This window comes from Brassica oleracea, chromosome C7 (genome assembly GCF_000695525.1).
Source record: "Brassica oleracea var. oleracea cultivar TO1000 chromosome C7, BOL, whole genome shotgun sequence".
Lineage (NCBI taxonomy): Eukaryota > Viridiplantae > Streptophyta > Magnoliopsida > Brassicales > Brassicaceae > Brassica > Brassica oleracea.
In genome coordinates, this window is record NC_027754.1 from 35888524 (window position 1) to 35909845 (window position 21322).

Consider the following 21322-nt stretch of genomic DNA (forward strand, 5'->3'; position numbering starts at 1 on the left):
TACATATCGTGGAATAAACAGGTGAAGACGTTTGACTTTTCAGACATGAGCTGCAACAACCAAACATGTGAACGAGTCTGGACCACTTATTACGCCCAGGTCATAATAATGTGTAAATACCGAAACTACCCTTGCTAGTGTCGTAGATTCTCATGCCCTACCACTCAAAACACACAAAACCTCGTGAAGGAGGAACCCAATTCCATCTGGATCTGGTTCTTGTCTCTCTGTCCTGATTCGATCTGAGAGCTCCTACTTTTTGTTTTTCTCTGCTGAGTGTTTGTGATTTTGAGGTGATGTCTCCATCGGACGAGCGTGAGGCTGTTTTCTCTCTTGAATCGCCTGAGCTGGAGGAAGACGGCGGCGCCGGAGGAGGAGGAGAGACTGATTCCGACGAAGAAGCTGTCATGCCTGAGCCAAACGATCACGAATACGAAGATCTGAATTCTCCCTTGGTTACCGTCACCGCCAAGTCCTCCTCCGCGGCAACAGACACCGTGACCGTCGCTCTCCCTTCCGGATCCGCCGTACCTGTCTCCTCCATTCCCGCTGATTCCGACCCCAAATGGCACCGCACGACGGAGATCGTCCATCTGAGACCACCACCGCCCCTTGACGACTCCAGGCGCCTTTTCCAGAGGCTGTGGACCGACGAGGACGAGATAGAGCTCCTCCGCGGGTTCCTCGACTACATCACGACCCACCGAGGCACCAGCTCGCACCCTCCCGACACGGCGCCGTTTTACGAGCAGATCAAGTCCAAGCTTCAGCTCGAGTTCAACAAGAACCAGCTCGTGGAGAAGCTCCGTAGGCTGAAGAAGAAGTACCGTAACGTGATGAGCAAGTTCAGCTCCGGCAAAGAGGTGGTCTTCAAAAGCTCTCACGATCAAGCCACTTTCGATATCTCTAGGAAGATTTGGAACCCGACCGGGAAGATCATTGGGTTCGAAGATAACAACGTGATGGAGTTCGAGGAAACCAATGGTAATAATGCACATGTGGAGGTTGATTCTGAAAACGTGTTGGAGAAGAAAGTGACTATGAGTAGTGGGTCGAGGAAACGACCTAGATCGAGGATAGGGAAGATAGATGAAGACAAAGCTGTTTCTCTGTCTGATGGGCCAGTGCCAAGTGTTAACCTCAACGAGAATGTGTCTGCCTTTGGTGAGTTCGGTGATGGAAGGAATCTAGGAGGGTTGATAGAAGAGACGGTGAAGAGCTGTGTTTCACCTTTGATCAAAGAGATGATGAATGGTACAACGGGGATGATGATGGCTGCGGTGGGAGGATTCCCAGGAGGTGGTGGTGCTCATGCTATGGGTGTGTTAAGCCCAATGCTGATGCCGTCGGTGAATCCCCTAGGGTTTGGTGGAGGAGGAGTAGGGGATGAACGGTGGAGGAGACAGCAGATTCTTGAGTTGGAAGTGTACTCGAGGAGATTGGAGTTGGTCCAAGAGCAGATTAGAGCCACGGTGAATGAGTTAAAGACTATGCCCAGTGGAGGATGATCGCATAAGGAAGACTGTAATGAGGGTTCTTGTAAGATCTAAGTTATGAGTAATATGAGGAAGAAGGAAGTAGAACATGAACATGTGTTGTGATGTGGTGGTGAGGTACAGTTAGTAAGCGATAAACTAATAATCTGAGTCGTAAATTTCTGATGGTGATGAAATCTTTCTAGTTTTTTAGAGTTTGTTTTTTCGTTTCTTGATTGGGATCTTTTTTTAATTTTGTCCTTTAGGGGTGAATGATAACGGGGGTTGTGCATAAACTTTGTATTAGTCTATTAGATTATAGTTTGTGGTTCTCACTACTTCAATAAAAACAAAAACTCCTTATAAAATAAGCAAATAATTTATGTGTGATGCTTATCTAATGAACATTTAACACGTATTTCTTGGAATTTGGTATTAGGTTGCAGTTGTTAGTGGAACTCTTTGTTATGTTTTATTTGATGATCATCTATAAATTCATGTGTATATATATTGAAAAGGCTCATAATGTCCTCGTTGTCTGCTTATACATATTTTAATTAGAGGCATGATCATAAAGCTATGAAAGCTTTTAAATTATAGTGTTTGATGTTATCTTCACATTAAATAAATAGTACAAGGTTAGATGCTATGTTTCACACTACGCAACATGACACAAACTTCACACATCGTACAGTTCATCACAGGTCACATGTGAAAATCGCATAAAAAATATATTTTGAATTATATATACACATATTATTATTATACTACTGTACAACCACTACATATGTAATATTATCAATCTGACAGTATATATAGTCTGGTATGGGATTTAGAGACTCATCGGTTCATTTTACTTCTTCTTCTTCACTGCCTCACTGATACTTTCGTTCGGTCTTTAACTTTAAAGGTATGACTTGTTTTCAAACGTTCTTTCTGGTTTACCCATAAAAAAACATCATGTAGTTCTGCTCTGTTCCTGCTACTTTCAGTTAGCATCTAGAGTATATGGAAGAAGGTTGTTGAATATTTTGAGGATTGTGCTGTGTCTGCTTCTTTAAATCTCAGATTATATCTGCAGGAGTTTCAAAGAGAGACCAACATGGAAGATCGTTGCTTGATCAAGAACGATGTGACTGAAGTAAAAAACTCTCTAAAATATGTTTTAATGAACTCTTTTCTTGAAATAAAGAACATGTTTACAAGACTACGATGCACTGGCTTTGTTTTCGCATTTTGTACAGTTGATTGGTAACACACCAATGGTGTGTCTGAACAAAATTGCTGACGGTTGCGTGGCCCGTATAGCAGCCAAGCTTGAGATGATGGAGCCTTGCTCTAGCATTAAAGACAGAATCGCTTATAGTATGATCAAAGATGCAGAAGACAAAGGATTGATTACTCCTGGAGAGGTTGATTAAAAAAACAACTAAGAAAAACTATATAATATAATCTCTCTCTACATATATCATTAATATAGTTTCATTGTTTTTCTTGGTTTAGAGTACATTGATTGAGCCAACAGCTGGTAACACCGGTATCGGTTTAGCCTGCATTGGTGCTGCAAGAGGCTATAAAGTGATTATTTTGATGTCCTCATCTATGAGCTTAGAAAGGAGAATCATACTAAGAGCACTAGGTGCAGAGCTTCATCTCACTGATAGGAGCATAGGCTTTAAAGGAATGCTGGAGAAAACTGAAGAGATGTTAAGCAAAACTTCTGGTGGTTTTGTTCCACAACAGTTTGAAAATCCTTCAAACCCTGAGGTTTATACTATAATAATATCATGCATCATGTTTTTGTTTCTTTAAGTCTCTCTTTCATGATTTAGTTTCTTGTAGATTCATTACCGAACCACTGGTCCGGAGATATGGAGAGATTCAGCAGGTAAAGTAGATATATTGGTCGCTGGTGTTGGAACTGGTGGAACGGTTACTGGAGTAGGGAAGTTCCTCAAGGAGATGAATCAAAACATTAAGGTTCAAAAACTTCACTATTTCTTGAAAACTAACCCTGAATGTTTTCAAGAAAAAAGTATATAATCTTGATCAATAGGTTTGTGCGGTGGAACCTACAGAGAGTCCGGTACTCAGTGGTGGAGAACCAGGTGAGGCTATAAACATAACTCTCTCGTACAAGGTCTTGATTATGTCTAAACATAATATGATACTTTTTTTCATGTTTTGCAGGTTCACATTTGATCCAGGGGATTGGTGCTGGTATCATCCCAACCAATTTGGATTTAAGCATTGTTGATGAAATCATTCAAGTAAGTAGCTGAGGTTTTATCTACTTCCTTGAATCGTGAAACAATGTTTCTGAGACATGCAGTCTTTTTTTTGATTCAGGTGACAGGTGAGGAAGCCATTGAAACAGCCAAGCTTCTTGCTCTCAAAGAAGGATTGTTGGTACGTTCGGTTAACGCTATTTTCTCGGTGTATAAACTATGAAACATATGAGTTTGTGATCAGTGAGATAGATAATCTGGCAGGTAGGAATATCCTCTGGAGCAACAGCAGCAGCTGCGTTAAAGGTTGCAAAGCGTCCAGAGAACGCAGGGAAACTCATTGTGGTAAAGCTTTGTCTTTGGCTCACCGTAACTACCATAAGCTTTGCAGTTAAACGCAAGTTCTTGTCTGGGTTTGCAGGTGATATTTGCCAGTGGAGGAGAACGTTATTTATCGACTAAACTGTTTGATTCTGTCAGATATGAAGCAGAGAATTTGCAGATTGAATGAGAATCTAAACCATATTACTATGTGATTGAATATAATAATAAGGAAACCTTGCGATTTCGTTTAGAAATGTGTGTTTAGTGTGAAAACAACCAAAACTGTTAAGCATTACACAACACCATTAGAACCTAAAACCGTTTAGTTTCTTCTCTTGCCCTTGTTTTTTCTACAAGGAACGGTCGTCCAGCCATCATCGGCTATTGGTTCATCAACCGGCATCGCTTCTGGTTTCTGCTCAGATGCATCCACCATCATGTCTGTGGTTTGATCATCGTTCATGTTTGTATCCTCATCTTCATCATCATCATCATCATCATCATCGCTTTCCTCATCATCCTCATCGTTACCGTTTGAAACCTACAACACCATAAGGGTCTCAATTTTAACTCTCGGAGACGCACCAAACTAATCTACTAAAGTTTGGAATAATCTCACAATCACTAAACCTCTGTATACAATGTAAATCAAACAGACATCTAATCTGCATCTCAAGTGAACAATATAGAACGTCTAAGAACACAAACCTTGACAACACTGGCCCTCCTTTGAGAACTAGTAGCCCTCAGTTTCTCAAGCCTCTGGTAGTTGCCTTCAAGGCATTCATAATACCAATCTAGTAACGTCTCTGTCACCTTTCAGTAGCATCACGAAGCAAAACACTATCAGCACCAAACTATCATTGTAAAAATGAGAAAAGAAAATGCATAATTCTTCGAGACTTCCATCATCAGCGACAGTATTGAGCTCATAAAGACCATTCTCAAGAATATCAGCTAATCCATCAAACCCCGTCGTTGGATCTACAAAGAAGCATTGCATGATGAAACAATCAGAAAGCTAACATCTTTGGTCGTGAATTAAGAAACCCAGAAGGAAAGGTGAAACCTTTAAGATGGATGAAGTAATCGACAACGTTGGATAATGTGCGGTTGGCTTTCTCATGAGAATCACGGCCGCCCCAACCGTTATCGACGGCGGCTTTCATGGCAGTCCACTGTGGAAGCTCCAAATGAATTCCTTCCTTCAGAAAGGCTTCTTCCTCCGCCGTCAACACTACTGGTCCACTGGGTTTCGATTCCATTCTACTTCCTTCTTCTTCTCTCTACTGATCAACAGATTCAACGAGACAAGCTCTGATTCAATTGAAAAGTCAAAGTCGTGAACTTTTGATCCGTGTAGGACTCTGTGAGATCTGTAATAGAGAGAGAGAGAAGGACCTGTTAGACGGAAACAGCTGCTGAGTATTGTCGGAACGGCGGCGAGCTTCACGATTTTCAGTGTTAGTGGGATGAACGAAGAAGGAAACTGAAACTCTAATTAAGACCCTAACCGATTGATCGAGTAAGCTAAACCGGATAGTATTTAATGCAAAACCGAACCAAATGTAATTATGCAAGCTTATACATGTACTTATATGTCAGCTTTCTATGGCTAAAATTTTAAGAGGGAAAGTTGAGAAGAGAAAGTCGAGGAGAACCTTCCTTCTTGTTGTGCAAGCAAAGCCACAGGATTGAATGGCTCATGCAGAAACTAAATAAGTTCCAAACATTACAAATATACTTATTGCTTGGAACAAAAGAAAAGACCCCAAAAAAAATACAAAGAAATGAGCGAAGATCAGGTAGAGAAACCTACAACTAATGACGTAAAAGAAGAGGCCAAGAAGATTCCGGCGACGCAGGGAGGCGTTGACGCGGCTGATGACAAAGATAAAGGTGTTGTCACCGAGGCCTCTGGTGGACAGGTTCATATATTATCCCATTAAATTATTACATTCAGTAAGACTATCAAACTAACCAAAACATAAACCTTAAATTTGTAGGCGGAGGGAGAAGTAAACCAGAAAAATGTGGTGGCAAATCCTCCGGCATCGGAAGGAACTATTACGATCGGAGAGGCTCTAGAGGCAGCGGTTCTCACGGCAGGGAATAAGCCGGTGGAGTGGAGTGACGCAGCAGCCATACAAGCGGCTGAGGTTAGAGCCACGGGACGGACCAACATCATGCCGGGCGGTGTTGCCGCTTCTGCTCAGTCAGCTGCCACTCTTAACGCTCGAGCTAACTCCGATGATGAAAAGACTACGCTAGCCGATGTTCTCACTGTGAGTAAATTGCTAGAATCCCAATGTCTTGATGAATTGTTTATAGTTTCTAACGATAAGTCTTTTTTTGGGTCACAATGGTTTTGAAAGGGAGCGAGAGGTAAATTACCATCAGACAAACCAGCAACGAGGAAAGATGCGGAAGGAGTGACAGGAGCAGAGATGAGGAACGATCCACATCTCACTACTTACCCAACCGGAGTGGCTGCCTCTGTTGCTGCGGCTGCTCGGATTAATCAATCCAAGTGATACCATTCTTCTTTCTTGGAACCTTACTGAGATGCCAAGCATATAAACTTAACTTATACATGTTTGTATATATATTGATGTACATAAGATTTTCAAGCTTTTTTTTTTACTGTACCTATTTGAAACAGACGCCAGCTACATTATATAGTTCAATGAATAACCAAGAAGATCAAAATGAATACATACTACATTAGTTAAAACAAACATGGTAAACGACCAGCAATATGGAAGCTGTCAGAACCAACAAAAAATTCTAATGGTGTAGTGTATCCTCAGCGGGAAAGAATGAAGAACAGTCCCATGAGCACAGAGAGATAAAACAGCACACAATAAATCAGCACAAGCTAAAACACAAAAAAAAAAATACAACCTAAGTGGTATACAACCAAAATTTCTAAAGAATCTATAAAAAGCAAAAGTTTAAAAGCTCAAATCTTCTGGGTAACATTGCCATCAACTGGATAGGCTAACCTTTTTAAAACCTAGCTCGGTTGCAACTGCTCGTAATAGAACTTGCACTAGCTCTCTCACCGGCGTTTCCCTGGCGGAAACAAAATTCTCAGAATCAAAATATGATAGGGACTCGTATGTTTTTAGTTTCTAACTTGTTGGTTGATTCCCGATATTTCGGGACAGAGATTTTGTCACCCTTTTAGGGTGTGTTTCGAGTTGAAGAAGAGATATTACCTTGATAACACAATTTCGCATAGTGAGGGGAAAAGGACAATTAGGTGTGCACGGGAGTCACGGTTATCTTCTTGTAGTATGGTTTTCAGAGAGGGTCGCAACTGAAGAACCGAAGCAGTCTCGGGGTGGATGGTGAGGCGGTCAAGTTCTTGAAGGGAAAAGATAATCTCTTCAAGTCTAGCAGTTGGGATAGGACGTTTGCCTGCCAAAAGAAAACCACAAATTATAGAATGGCAAGCACACAACATGTTAAGGTTCATAAGAAAATGGACACCCCTACCAAGGTTATTTTCGTCGATCAAAAATCTACTCAAAATGAATTCACATCTTTCCATTAGCGTGGTGATTGAGATCCTGCTCACTTCTGCTCTTGTTGAGTGCCAGTTCTCAATTTCAAAGCTGAACATACAAAATTATCCGATGTCAGGTATGTTAAACCTGGAGTAGGAATGAGTACTTTCTGTTTCTCTATGATATGTATAAGCCAATAACATGTATATTATTAGATGTGTTTGATGCAAAATATGTAACTAAAGTCGAGGAGGGACTCTTAGGAGGAGCAAGAAACATCACATTATGAAGTTTGAGATGCAGCATCTTTGCAGAAGAAGCAAACAGGAAAGCAAAGTAATAGGCTAATGATCCTGGAAATGCTAAACGTAAGGTTACCTGCTCAAGGAAAACAATTTTTGTAAGCATGTCAAGGAGAATCTGCTACAGTGGGCAGGCATCAGCTCCACAGTTTCAATAGGCAACGAACATGTACGTGATGCACAGCGGTCAAGGGTTAAAACAAGCCGCTCCAAGACCTCGATTCAAAAAGCCAAAAGTCATATTAAAATCAAAACATTAGGATAACAGCGAACATATTATATGAACTCCAAGCTGCTCACTTCTCGGGGTGCATCAACGGTCGACTTAAGAATAACATCACCAAGACCATCTAACAAAGCCATCTCCAGGGTCTCGTTGGCCTTGAGCGCTGCTGCAGGGAGGGAGTTTGAAGAAAGTGCACGTCCACAATAACCGACAAGAAATATCTCGTAAACATCTCCAATTTCCTTCCAAATGCGCATTCGAGCAGTTTTGCTAATTTTCAGGTCTGTGTCACCACCCGCAGAACATATCTTAACATCTTCAACAAGTAAACGGTTGAAGCCCTCAGCTGCTACCTTCCAGAGTGAACCATCTGGATTGTCTCGTCTTGTCATCATGCACCTGAAAGACGAAAGGATCTTGTAAGTTGGATTGTACGCACTTATACTAGACACAATTGGAGATATTAATCAAATATTATAACTCAAAGACACTACAAAACGTCAGGAACTGTTCTTTTTGCAATTCTAGGAAGGACGTGAAACTCGAGAGATAAAAGAAGGGGTTGACCGCACATGCTAACAGATTAACAGAATAACCTGTGCTTCAGTTATGAGACCATTGAGTTGTGAAGAGCAACGACATCAGCCCAATTACGGCATATAATAAGAATTGGGTTTACCTTCTCAGGCTTTGGATGATTTCCGGAAACAGAATATACTTTTCAACTGCAGGAGCCTGAAGGAGAAGCTCCACCAGAGCAGGTATCAGCTTTTCTGCAAACATATTACTCGTTATTCTTGTGGTTGGAATTGTTTTGTCAGACAAAACATCAGCTTTGTGTTCCGATACTTCACTGCCTGGGGAGAAATGATAAATGAATATCAGAATTAACAACTGTTAACGGTAACATAACATCAAGTACTTACTTGCACGGTGACCTGTGGTGCTTTGCTTAATCTCACCTTCCTCGTTTGGCAGAGCAGAATCAACCCGGGGAAGATAATCCAAAAACTCTCTTAGCAGGATTAGCCACATTGATGAAAGATGATCAGGAGGACCCAAAGAGGGCAAGATCTCCAAGACATGACGTAGTACAGGGGGAACATGTCCCTTGAAATTATCAAGATAATACGCATAAGGTGGACGCAGGATGGCAAATTTCGAAACAGAATGCTTAAAAGGAAGAAAGTAAAGAATAAATGCGGGAGAACAGACTTACGAATTCAGTTTCAAAATTTTCGCTACTTATGATGGCCTGCTTTATAGCCAAATCAACAATTCCCAACAATTGCATGTACATTTTATCATCAAACATCTTCAGTGATTGTACATATAATTCACCTGGCAAAACATCGAACAAAAATGAAAATGGAAAGAGTAAAATTCAAGTGTCACTGTAACAGACACATTTATTTCAGCCATTCTATTCAATGAAATTGTCCATCAAGTCAAAGGAAAAGACTACATAAATGCAGAAAATTCATTGGAAAAGAAAAGAATTACCTAAACCATGCAGAATCTCTTGTTTCACCTTGGTTGCTGTGTCACCTGTGTAACTCGATGACTTCTGGAAAACAAGCTCATACACATCCATGACAGAATTAAGATATCGGAGTTGCAAGTTTCCCTGATTCATCCAATAAGTTAAGTAAAAAAAGTCACACACGGATATGACAGAGTCAATAGTAGCTCGTAGATATTTGAAGTAGCTGCGCTGTTACCTTGACACAGTGGGACACAACAGCTGTCTGTAGACAATTTATCGCTGCAAGTGATACCTCTTTACTTCCATTGAAAATGCTATTCTTAACAAAAGCAAGCAATGACTCCCATCCTACAGAAGTAGAGGTTCCACGATATTTCAGTTTTTCATAAACCATAAGGACTGCAGTCCAGGAAAATCACATTTCGCTCACCTGACCAGAAGTTGGGCAAGCTTTCAAGAAGAGGAAAGTAGGAACGGAAGAGGCGGGCTATTCCTCCAAGGACAAGCACAAATGTTTCATCCCATTGCTTCTGGGCTGTATTGCGACTGAAAATTAGAAAGTGGATGGCAAGGTTAGATCGTAGGAAGAGTGGTAAGAATTCTAAAACAAATAAGTTATTCACGCATCAAAGGCTATCAGAGCGAGATGGACAATGCAAAGATTTCCACGCGTAAAAATTTCCTTTTGTCACCTATGATGTATAAGCATGTGCACTGCTTTCCCTCCCCGAGTACCTATTTCTTTCCCTTGCCATTCATCCTTTGATGATGTTGCAGCCTACAACAGAAGATTCACTTGTCACAAGAGCCTCCTATAGTGGATGTATTGAATCGCTTCCCTCACCTTGTGAGAGGCGCTATCCAACATCGGGAAGATGTAGTTCCACAGACAATCCTCCCACATGCTTTTAGAAAGTTTGTTCCCATGACTTCCCAAAATCTGAAAAAACGTCCTGACAGCTGAATTCCTCACCTGGAAATAGCAACGAGAAAATAAAAGTTAGAGCGGCACCAGCTTACCAAGTAAATAAAAATTCACATTGAAAAGACAACGGTGGTCTATGAAGAATACCTCTGGTCGATCGTCATCTACGAGTTTCTGAATTAACGAAAAGACTAAAAACAACAATTTCTCATAATTGACTATTTGAGTTCTAGCTTCAAAATCTGGCTTGTTGGAATTGCTAACCACATGCTCTTCCACACCCTCACCATTAGTTTGCTGTGGAGAGGTATCAACATTACTGAATCCTACAGTAGCACACTTCATTAAGTATCTACATAGAGCTTCGCTTAAGGAGATAATTGCAGAATAGGATTTGACATTTATTTACCCGATCCTTTCTCCACTTGACACCCATGGTGAAGCCCCTTTGCTATGAAATCAGTTAAAGTCCACAACAGGCCAATGGCTGTTAAACTTATATTCAAATCAGTCTTCTGTGCACTGTAAGCTCCAGTAACGTCAATGCACCTGAAATATTAACATCATTAAATACCATCCCCATAGAAACGGGGTAAGATGTTGACATCTGTAACAACTAAGTATCAAGAGGTAAAATAAGAAAGAGAGTAATTAAAACTGAGAAAAGATCTTACACACGGAGACAGTCTTCCGGAAGAGTAGGAAGTCCATCACTCATAATAACCCGGAGACTCTGTGATGAACAAACAAGGTATCATTGACAAGACATCAGTAAGCGATAGACTAGGTCATACAATGCTGCTAAGTTTAATCAAATCCAAGGCAGCCATCCTTGACTAACCTGGAATCCAAGGGTCGCCACATCCTTCTCTGATGCATCGGCAACAGACCTTAAAAGAATAGGTGAGGAATAGGATCAGTAAATGGAATGGGAAATTCACTTTCACATACATGGAAAAAACCAGAAACTGAGCAGGAATCATACCTCAACATTTCAAGAATGCAAGGCCAGCTATAGTACAACTTTTCTCCACATCTCTGATGAGATATGATTTATACAGGAGCAAAAGGTTAGTTATTGAAAATACACAAACGTTGATTTCTGAATGTTCATATGGTATATATATATACCTCCAGTACACGAAGAAGAATTTTTAATGAACCAACTCGAACATCGACCTTTTGAGCAGAAAAGTAAAGACCCCTGAGAGAAGATAGTACAACACACTCAACTGACTTCAACTCAGTTGACTTTGATTCTACCTAGAAGGAAGAACAAAAAAACGAATAACAAATCAAAGCAAGGTCCTTTTTGCATGAGATGGACAACTCTCGAATTTAAGCAAGGACAGCGAAGAGAGATCTCACATCCAGAGTTGTATCTCTTGATCTGGGCGGATCTTCTCCAAATTGCTCTGAACCTAAGACAGCACATATGGATTGATCCAGGGCATCAAGCGCCATAGTTCTCAAGTTTGGATTTGAATGTACAGCGAGCTGCAACATGCAATTGAAGTCAGTAATCCCAGAAGAATATCAGGATATCCTGCACATAAATAGGCTAATGAATGCCGCGTCACCTCAAGAAAGTGGCTAACCACTTGGTCCCATAGTGGTTCCACTCCTGTCGTACGAAGAAAAGACAATAATGACGCACACAATTAACTCAGAAATACAAGGCGACAGCATGGAAAGAGAGATTGTACTCTGAAGATGAACTTATAAAATCAGTAAAGAACATACTATGAAGATTATTTACGAGAATAGAAATCATTCTGTCCACCGAAAAACTGATGCTCCCAATTTTTTTACTTGAAGCTGATGAAACACTATCCGAAGTTTCTGTCATGGATTGATGGGACAGCATATAGAGTGCAGAAAGAAGCGATTTAACAGCAGACACGTGCATCAGAGCCGAGCTTTCAAAAAGCTTGCAAGATGAAAGCAATGAGTCAAGAACAAGAAATTTCAGAATCCAGCTAACACAAACTAGAGAGAAGTAGCTCTAGCCATAGAAATCTCAACCAGAAGATATTAGCCAGAGCAATCCAAGGCCATAAATACAGAAGACACTTGTTTTGGCTTACTTGAGAATTTAAAGAAGAGAGAATGCTAAAATCAGCGTACTGCCTAGAAGGCTCCCTGGTGAGCTTTGGGACTGCAGTTGCGACCTCCTACAAGTAAAAGATAATGTTAATTGTCCTTAAAACTTAGTTAGAGTAATCACAAATGAGAGAAAAACATAAAAGATAAACTAACTATAATAAAATCAAACTAATTATACAACTTGAAAGACAGAGTCCTGCAACGGAGGTCTTGCCAAATTTACCTGGGTAGTTGCATGAGGAGAATGAATTGCTCGATCTAGGGCTGCCAGAGTTTCAAGAACCTGTATTTGTTTGGTATTTCTCGTTATCATGAGATAGGTTACTTGAACATACTTGACGCAAAATACTCACCAGCACCCATGATGCGCCCAATACATTATGCAACCTATGAGCGATGTTGAAGAGTGTTCTCAATGCCTGAACGATAATCAGACGGTCTGTCAGCCAAGCACATTGAACCAAATCATTTAAAATGGAAAATCTGCAACGATTTTTTTTTCTTTCGTGATGTGCATATACGGAAGAATTGAGATATTGGATGAAGACAATCAAATTAAATACCTGAACATTCTTGGGGGTCAGGACAATGACATCTTTCTGTTCCACCTGTACTTCAGAACGTTTGGACACAGGAGACTGTACGATGCTGCTGAAATCACAAACGAAACCCCCAAAACCGACTAGCACTGATTAAGTAGGTTTGACATGATATCTAAAGCACAATTATAGAGGTACCTTTTCCTTTCCGCATCAGTTGGCAAAACGATGGTAAATTTACAAAGTGATGCAAGAAAAGAGTTCAAGGGTTCTACAGCATGAAGAACGCCACATGCCTGAGAAAAAAAGTTATAACTTAAAAGGATACCTACCAATTCTTTTGGATAGGTAGACAACATAAGGTTAATTGTCATTGTAAAGAGTGTAAAGCAAAGACGTCCGCACATCGCGGATTAGTATCCAAATCACTATGGAAATTTTGAATCCGGTTTTACATGTACCTGAGTAAATGCTTGATATCCTTTCAGTATCTCCAATACGATTGCCTCACCTTGTGACCTTCAAAAACAGTTAGATTGAAAAAAATCCTCAGTGTTCGCCTCTTCACAATCAATATATAGTCTGCCAAAAGAGCTATAATACCTTGATAAAATAAGGGAAAATGCATCGAGTATAGTCAGCCACAATGACTCTATCATTGAGATACAGAGACGTGAGGTTTTCCCAGTACAATTATCAGGCGAAGGATGAAGCTCATATCTGGGGGATTCAAGCTGGTGGTTTGAAGAAAAGAAAGTATGGAAAACAAGACACCAGCAGGCAAAGATTAGAAAGATATATTGTTAACCAAACATTTATATGGCATAGCGAGGAGAACACTGCATCAATTACCTCCCCAGTGTCTACTGCTTCATCTGTTAAGGTGGCGACTGTAAAAACAACTCCAAGTAAGCCTTCAATTGCCAAAGTTATTGCATGAGCTTCACTCGCAACGAGAACAGCCGCACTAGAAGCATCATTATCAAGAATCCATTCAATTCCTACAGCAGTGGGGGAAAATTTATAATGACAACTTTATTATTGAAATAAGAAATAATTGAATTTGTGGTCCTTAAGAGGTAATAATTACAGCAACAAAATAATTGATTACCTTTAGCTTTGCTACTAAACATCCCAGCAACCGCTGCTAGACTTTCCTCACTCGTCTCCTGAAACTACTTCCAAGAAAACCAATTCGAAACTTTAGCCATGTTCAAAGTTTTTACGCCTGTTATGATCTATAGTCGATTCTTTAGCTAATAAGCCCTTCTTGAAGTTGTTCCCAAAAATCATTCTCGCTACACAAAATAGTAAAAACTAAATGCATATCTAAAACCAACTAGTAACAATACTATTATAGAGCCTACGAGATCAAGCAAATCGAGACTACACGCTACAGAAAACATTACAGGCAACCTGCATACAAACCCACCTGTATACTAGAAACAACTCGAGCAAGTGCTTTGACCATGCTCTCCACAACATTTGTATTTTTAGGGTTCCTTGAAAGAGAAAGTTACTGTCAGCTTACATGTCCAGAAAAAAAACTTATAAAACTGCCATTATGAAGAAACAAGAAGACGGGGTGATTAATTTCCTTAACATGCAACACTGAGTGCATCATAAGGACAAAAATATAATTAAGTAGCCTTACATATCAAAATTCTGGAAAAGGATCTGTAATGTTCTTGCCTCAACACAGAACCCCTATGTAATGCACATAAACAAGAGATCTTAGAAATGTGAACTGAAAAGAAATTGAGACACAAATTCCTATATTGTCGTGCAAGTAGGAAAACGGAATATAATGATTACCCTCAAAATCTCAAGAACAAGAATGCGATGCCACAATGGCAAATCTAAAAATGTAGCTTTCACGAGCATACTTAGGAACACCTGCACAGATAGAAATGAAATGGACATACATCAGTAAAAAAAACCTGCAAATATCTTAGTCAACAGGAGGCAATGTTTCGTAAACCCTAAACCCTTTGCAGTCAATAGCACACAAGCTTACAGGAAACAAGTAAAGTTGTGCATACTGTACCTCGCATTCTGTAATGAGAGACGAACTATACAGTCGAATAATATGAGCAACTGACCGCAGCACCAACCGGCGGATATAAGGTTCAACCATTTCACCCTCGAGCTGAGTAGTAACAAACTTAGTTCCATGAGTAAATGCACGTAGATATGCTTTAATGCTAAATTTCCAATCCAAGTTTTATCCATATCACGTGGAAGTATTTAAAGATACAAGAGGCAGTGAGGCATGATTTTACCTCTGAGCTGGTCCGAAGTGATGTCATCAGAAGGGAGCAGATTTGGTGACGCAAAACCTGATGAACAAACAGGTATATTTTTACAGTTAGGACAGCATGTTAATGGAAGGATGAAAAACAAGTGCCCAGTTGGTAAAAACCTAACATCACCTGTTCGTAGGGAAGTAGTATCTTAAAAACTGAGATATAGTTTGACAAAACAAACCTGCAAAGTAAATTGAGAACTCATATTTAAAAAAATGATCTTCAGTCTATTTCAACACGAGCAACTACATTTTAAAATAAGCGTTGCCAACTTACTCAATTAGTTCGAGGGAAAAGGTCTTCGGAAGAGAAGTAACATGCAACCAAGCTGCCTGCAAAAGCATGAAGATAACAAATACCTTTAACGACACTTAGCTTGCCAGGAGATACATAACCAGGATCAGTATAGTTGAATTAACACATACAGATCCACCTGCAGCTGAGGCTGTCAAGTCCTCAAGCAACCGCAGACCAAGTTTACCGGTTTCGCTCAGGGTGTCTCTCATTGTCAATCGACCAGAGATGACATCTTTCTCCAAGGGCCTGGTTTCATAATTCTGTTAGTCTATTAAATAGCTGTAACACCAAATACCAAAGGTTCCAACTTCCAATTGGATAAAGCAGAAATTCTAAATGGAGAGCCTATGTCTTTCACGAATCAACCAGCATATAACGATTGTATCCCCAATGTGAATTATAAAATAACCAAAAGCCACAGAAGCACACAAAGTATATATTGACAGTATTGACAGTACAAAATGAGTTAAAAGAGTAAGTCAGACAGAAGCGTTCAGGACTGACATACCCTGAATTATTGATATTCTGACTCAAATCTCCTGTCACTGAGCCAGTCCTTGCTGTTTGGCTGCTAGAGCTAAATTTAGGCATAGGAAGAGACTCAGCTGAAACTACTTGATCAAAAACCAACGCAACTGCTTGTCTGAAGGTAGCTGCAGCAGTACTGTGAGATCAACAAATAACAGAATGCTTTTTGATTAAGACAGAGTAAAATAAACGTCTGAAGAGGAAAATAGGATAGGAGTAATGAGGTATAGTTTGAATGAAAGCAATTACTTGTAAACACTAGGAAGTCGGTTGTTATCAAGAAGCCTGAGGCAGATACTTAGCGCCAGAACCATATTATCCTGGAATTAAGAAATATGCTAAGCCTCACGTCTAGCAAAGCCATAAGGAAGCAGACTATGGAGAACTAATAATTTAACAACAGCACAGGACAGTTTACTATTCGTGATTAATGGGTCACTTTCCTGACATCTGCAGTCTATTGTTATATGAATAATACCACTTAAACTTTCATTCTACACCAAAGCTTGTTGTATTCACCTCGTTTTCTGGATGTAGGCGAGATTGAAATATTATTAGAATAGTTTGCAGAGTCTTTAGTTGGATAATTTCTTCTGCCATTTCTGAATGCTGCGAGTAAGGAAACACCGCGTTAGGTAGTGTTCTGGAGTAAAATTCATCAAGTAAAAATGTAAATCTATTTCGCCCTTTTCTAATCTAAAACCCAAACAAGGCATGTCTCTCGTAGAAATTCACGTGTGAGAAAAACTCTGTAAGAAGGTATCTTTAAAGATACAATGAAGATCCAAATTTAACAAGCTAAAAAAGAAGGAGATAGAGAGACCTAAACTTTAATTCTGAGGTAAATTCAAATGATTTGGAGTGCATAACATTACAAAAAATAAAAAATTCTAGTTAATTTGGAGAAGTAACAGAAACTCTCACTTACATCTTTCAAGGTAGTAAGTATCTCCTTAAGAGATGATGGTTCAACTGCATCATGAGAAATAAGCTTCTGCAAGCACGAAAGTCCTATAACACTAAGTTTTGTATTCCTGACTCCACAAGCCATCAGAAAGATCCGAAGAATGTCATCATTGCTCGAAAGATCACTTGCACTCGATGACGAACGAAGCTGAAAAAAACAAGAACAAAATATAGATAGCGTCAACTATTTTACAGTAAACCCTCTGATTGAATTGAGTCTCACTGCTTGAACTGCAAGGAGTCAATTCACTAACTACACTTTACCAAAGAATCTGAGAATGTATATAGAGAAGTATACATAGATCAATTTTCACATGATCAGTCGAACGCACATTAAATCTCACAGTGTCAGTAACAAAAAATCATAGTGCGAGCTAACTGAAAGGAAGCCATCATATCTCCATGTTCATTAGTAAATTCAAGCTCGAATAGCAGCAGAAGTGTGCATTACTGTGGGTGAAAGGGGGAGAATCTAACCTTCAGGATAGCGTGTTCTGCTCCGTCTTTCACGGCGGGATACCTCCTCCGTGCCTCCGCGGAGAGAGCGCGGAGATCCGCCTCCAGAGCAGCTACCAAAGCCATTTTCGCTACTTGAACCTCTCGAGATTTCACCTCCGATGCTAGATGTTACCAGGAAAATAACTGAATCGGGAAGTATAGCAACGAGATCGGAACAGCAAAGCTCCGATCGAGACGAATTGGGTAGAAAGGGAAGATGAAATCGGAAAACGAAGGTAAACAAAACTCTCAGATTCGAGCTGTGTATGTTATCACGCGCATGTCACGTGCCTCAAATTGCTTCGCGAAATAAATAATTTTGAGACACCCACCCACCAAACATTCAAACAGCAATCGATACTCATGTATAACATTTTTCTTAAATGTAACGTAACTCGAATTACAAACAGAATTACAGACAAAAAACACACACAACAATATAACAACTTTTTGAAACAAACAAATAAAGTGTATATATAACTATCTCGAATACACGAGTGAGTCTCCATCACCATTCGTGTACTTCACTGCTTTGTGAGTTCTCTTGCTCCAAAGACTCGTAGTAACTCCACACCACAATCTATCGAACCAGTCCTCTCTTAGGATGGAGCCGTTACATGCCATGGGATCAAATCATAAACTAAACTTATCCTTTGATCCGTCTAAACCCGAACCAGATCTCGTAGTGATTAAACAACAAACTGTCATGTGTTTGCTTCCCCAGGGACTCGAGTCCTAAGCTCGCTAGTCTCTCTGTGCATTTCTCTCCTCCTAAACGCGTACAAAACTTTATATTATGTGACACAAACATTCTCCCCTCGTGAGGCTTCAACTTATCTACTAGCCTCTCGACTCCAGTCCAAACCAGCTCGTCAGGCATATGCAAGAACACCGCACTAGCGTATATCAAATCATAGGCCACATCGGAACCGAACTTGCTGAACTCCATATCGTCCCCTCTGACTATAAGAGGCCGTTTATGCAGAAGACCCTGAGAAGGGAGCTCGTACCTTAACGCAGCCATCAGAGAAAGCTCATCTTTTTCAAGGCAGTGGAAGTTCCCAGGGTTGAGATAACGTATGAAATGCAAACCAACACGGAGCGTACCGCATCCTATCTCAAGAACTCTCGCGTTGGGTTTTAACCGGGATGCTTCAGCTAAGAACTCGAACACGTCGCGCCCACCAGCCCAAGGCTCGCCGTAGTTGCTGTGATGCTCCTCAACAAGTAACTCACCAGGGCATGGAAGAGCTGTGTGGTTGCTTGCTTCATCTCCTTCGTAATGCGATATACCTTTGTACCTGAATCCACAAACCACCGTAAGCTAAAGAGTTTTCACTTTCAAGAAACCAATCTACAGAACACAACACATTTGGATGATCAACATCAAAATGTCTACACAAAATATGGTTATTAATGTTCTAAAAATCGATTTAGGAGGCGCCTAGGTGGGCAGCGCCTAGGTCTGCCTAACAGCATCCACTATAAAATTTCTAACTACGGGCAGGGCCGGACCCGAAATTTTGGGGGTTATAAACATTTTTTTAAGAATTTTATAGATAAAAATTTTTTCCTAATTTGGGGGCTTATATCTATATAAAAAATTTCCAAATTTTTTGGGGACCAAGGCTAATGCTTCAAGCAGCTGTGCCAGATTCGGGGCTAGTGATTTCTTGAACATTGATTGTTATTATCTACTAGATTAGATTACTGTTAGGATCCCTTTAGTGCATCAGCATTGTATCATAATGTATTATATTAATTGATTTACAACAACAATCACAAAGCTCTACACTAGAAAAGCTATCTACTACCACAATGCACTAATTGAGCTTAAGGAAGCTCCTGAGTAATTTTTTTTTCTGCAGAGGTTTTGAATCAAAGCAAGAAAAGAAGAGAGTGGATGAGATGATTACTGTATGAGATCCTGGAGCTGCTGTTCCCTTGTGCGAGGATTAATCCCTTTCCGGAGAACATTCTCGTGCATATGCAAACCGTTCGATCTAATCAGATCTTTAACCCAATCTATATCTTCTCGAGACGTCGAGATTCTCTCCTCCGACCTCACATCACCGACGATGGCATAGTTCTGGGAGGATGGAGATGACGGACATGAGCAGGGAGACAATGAAGACGATAGGATGAAGAAGATAAGTGCCGATAACGAAGCTGATAGAAACAGAACTGGTATAGTCACAACGATTCCTTTCTGCATCGCCGATGAAGAAGAAGACGACGATAGAACCGCCATTAATGTACAAATCTCAGTGAGCTTACAGATTTTTATTTTGAAGAGATATAAACCGGCTAAGACCGGGTTTAATTGTCTGATCGGTGTAATCCAACATGAAAGCTGGACCGGTCGAGTAAAAGTGTAGAAATACGCGGTTTTTTATTTTTCTTTTCACTGAAAATTTATTTAAAAAGTTCATAATTTATACTAAAAGCCCAATAGAATGGCAAGGCCCAACAAAAGATCATAACACCAGCGCCTAAACAGTTAGTCCAAATGCAAAAAAAAAAAGAGGAGGCCAATGAAGAGCGGTCCAAAGTTTTTAAGGCAACAACTGACCGCAGAAAAGACAACACGAAAATAAACTCGAAACACATGTAAAGCTGATGATGAATAATGAATATGTGCCGCTTGAGGAGAGACTCACAGAGGAGCACCCTTTGAGAGTATATAGTATAACAAAAAAATTATATATAGTATGACGAAAAACTTATATAGTATAAAATAGAACGACAGTATATTATATATAGTATGACGAAAAAATTAATAATTATATATTTATATTTTTGAAAAGGTATCTAATCAGAAAAATTCATATTATGTTATATGTATTGAAAGAGTGTGCTATTTTCGGTTGAATTTTCAAATCGATTTATTGTATAGTTTAAAAACTATTTAGGAAATAATTTAGAGGGTAAAAAAAGTTAAAAATAAAAATAAAGAAATAAATTGAAAGGGTAATATTGCATATGATGTAGAAATGATGGAGGAATTTTTTTGTTTGGTTTGTTATAATTTGTTTGATGTATATAAAATGGAATTTCCCACAATTATATCTTTAAATGTTGATATAAAAAACTATCTACATTATAATGAGTCAGTTTCATCACTCCTGAAGCGACACGTCAGCAGGTAACTGGGTCCCACTTTTAAAAAGTGTGAAAAATGTCAACTATGTGGTTCGAACCCGGGTTATTGTGATATAAACACCAACATTTATACCAGTAAATTAAAGGATACTTTGTACATTGATTACCGAAACTAATATATATTTATGAAGGTCGGATGTACTATTATAAAATAAGAAAATAATGTAAATATGTATACTCCCGAGGGCAGCCTTGTCCAATGTTGATTCTCAGCTTTAACATGCCAAAATCACAATGCAGTGGGTGTTGTAAGGTAATTCAGTAGGCACAAATGTTCAATTGAAAAAAAAAATTAAACTGTATTTATGCATCAAACTTATCATCCGTAACATAATAATATGTTTTTTCTGTGCTAGGAACCGTTTGTAAATAAATGTATCGGATGTATATGACTGCTTAGTTTGTTGCTTTTGACAGTGAAATCACTAAGCTTGCAATGTGT

The 21322-nt window shown here is 39.6% G+C and overlaps 6 protein-coding genes across 15 annotated transcripts; 3 read left to right on the forward strand and 3 right to left on the reverse strand.

The window, feature by feature from the left end:
* Nucleotides 1-52: 52 nt before the first annotated feature.
* LOC106305543 (mediator-associated protein 1) lies at nucleotides 53-1684 on the forward strand. The gene has a single exon (XM_013741908.1). It carries the CDS (start codon nucleotides 297-299, stop codon nucleotides 1506-1508), a length of 1212 nt encoding a protein of 403 aa, XP_013597362.1. The 5' UTR covers nucleotides 53-296; the 3' UTR covers nucleotides 1509-1684.
* Nucleotides 1685-2273: 589 nt separating this feature from the next.
* On the forward strand, nucleotides 2274-4334 carry LOC106305546 (bifunctional L-3-cyanoalanine synthase/cysteine synthase D2-like). Of its 3 annotated transcripts, none has more exons than XM_013741912.1 (10): nucleotides 2274-2385; nucleotides 2557-2616; nucleotides 2720-2887; nucleotides 2979-3242; nucleotides 3318-3455; nucleotides 3532-3583; nucleotides 3666-3745; nucleotides 3825-3884; nucleotides 3968-4048; nucleotides 4125-4214. In XM_013741912.1, the coding sequence occupies exons 2-10, from the start codon at nucleotides 2578-2580 to the stop codon at nucleotides 4212-4214; spliced, it is 972 nt and encodes a 323-aa protein (XP_013597366.1). In that variant the 5' UTR covers nucleotides 2274-2385; nucleotides 2557-2577. The 3 variants fall into 3 exon arrangements, with proteins under 3 accessions (XP_013597366.1, XP_013597364.1, XP_013597365.1); XM_013741910.1 differs by having other exon boundaries at nucleotides 2296-2385; nucleotides 2544-2616; XM_013741911.1 differs by lacking the exon at nucleotides 2557-2616 and having other exon boundaries at nucleotides 2309-2385; nucleotides 4125-4334.
* On the reverse strand, nucleotides 4240-5572 carry LOC106305547 (pre-rRNA-processing protein TSR2 homolog). Of its 5 annotated transcripts, none has more exons than XM_013741918.1 (5): nucleotides 5429-5572; nucleotides 5097-5313; nucleotides 4920-5011; nucleotides 4736-4843; nucleotides 4240-4568 (listed from the first exon to the last, which is right to left on the reverse strand). In XM_013741918.1, exons 2-5 carry the CDS (start codon nucleotides 5290-5292, stop codon nucleotides 4350-4352), a joined length of 615 nt encoding a protein of 204 aa, XP_013597372.1. In that variant the 5' UTR covers nucleotides 5293-5313; nucleotides 5429-5572; the 3' UTR covers nucleotides 4240-4349. The 5 variants fall into 5 exon arrangements, with proteins under 5 accessions (XP_013597372.1, XP_013597371.1, XP_013597370.1 ...); XM_013741917.1 differs by having other exon boundaries at nucleotides 5097-5316; nucleotides 5376-5572; XM_013741916.1 differs by having other exon boundaries at nucleotides 5097-5316; nucleotides 5429-5571.
* Nucleotides 5573-5788: 216 nt separating this feature from the next.
* On the forward strand, nucleotides 5789-6925 carry LOC106305549 (late embryogenesis abundant protein D-34). Its single transcript, XM_013741919.1, has 3 exons — nucleotides 5789-5955; nucleotides 6034-6312; nucleotides 6403-6925. Exons 1-3 carry the CDS (start codon nucleotides 5818-5820, stop codon nucleotides 6559-6561), a joined length of 576 nt encoding a protein of 191 aa, XP_013597373.1. The 5' UTR covers nucleotides 5789-5817; the 3' UTR covers nucleotides 6562-6925.
* Nucleotides 6731-18031, reverse strand: LOC106305542 (protein MON2 homolog). Of its 4 annotated transcripts, none has more exons than XM_013741907.1 (44): nucleotides 17698-18031; nucleotides 17183-17368; nucleotides 16774-16863; nucleotides 16504-16574; nucleotides 16235-16390; nucleotides 15855-15972; nucleotides 15706-15761; nucleotides 15556-15610; nucleotides 15406-15462; nucleotides 15171-15272; nucleotides 14939-15019; nucleotides 14778-14830; nucleotides 14556-14625; nucleotides 14235-14298; nucleotides 13976-14124; nucleotides 13727-13857; nucleotides 13585-13642; nucleotides 13322-13419; nucleotides 13148-13232; nucleotides 12938-13003; nucleotides 12808-12867; nucleotides 12566-12652; nucleotides 12222-12408; nucleotides 12059-12102; nucleotides 11847-11975; nucleotides 11610-11741; nucleotides 11464-11516; nucleotides 11320-11368; nucleotides 11153-11211; nucleotides 10888-11027; nucleotides 10626-10804; nucleotides 10398-10526; nucleotides 10246-10331; nucleotides 9984-10099; nucleotides 9789-9901; nucleotides 9571-9694; nucleotides 9287-9408; nucleotides 9030-9177; nucleotides 8747-8924; nucleotides 8142-8466; nucleotides 7918-8057; nucleotides 7529-7647; nucleotides 7249-7450; nucleotides 6731-7102 (listed from the first exon to the last, which is right to left on the reverse strand). In XM_013741907.1, exons 1-44 carry the CDS (start codon nucleotides 17800-17802, stop codon nucleotides 7015-7017), a joined length of 4860 nt encoding a protein of 1619 aa, XP_013597361.1. In that variant the 5' UTR covers nucleotides 17803-18031; the 3' UTR covers nucleotides 6731-7014. The 4 variants fall into 4 exon arrangements, with proteins under 4 accessions (XP_013597361.1, XP_013597359.1, XP_013597360.1 ...); XM_013741905.1 differs by having other exon boundaries at nucleotides 8994-9177; XM_013741906.1 differs by having other exon boundaries at nucleotides 13148-13235.
* Nucleotides 18032-18060: 29 nt separating this feature from the next.
* Nucleotides 18061-19995, reverse strand: LOC106305545. The gene is made up of 2 exons (XM_013741909.1): nucleotides 19635-19995; nucleotides 18061-19019 (listed from the first exon to the last, which is right to left on the reverse strand). Exons 1-2 carry the CDS (start codon nucleotides 19967-19969, stop codon nucleotides 18365-18367), a joined length of 990 nt encoding a protein of 329 aa, XP_013597363.1. The 5' UTR covers nucleotides 19970-19995; the 3' UTR covers nucleotides 18061-18364.
* Nucleotides 19996-21322: the final 1327 nt, after the last annotated feature.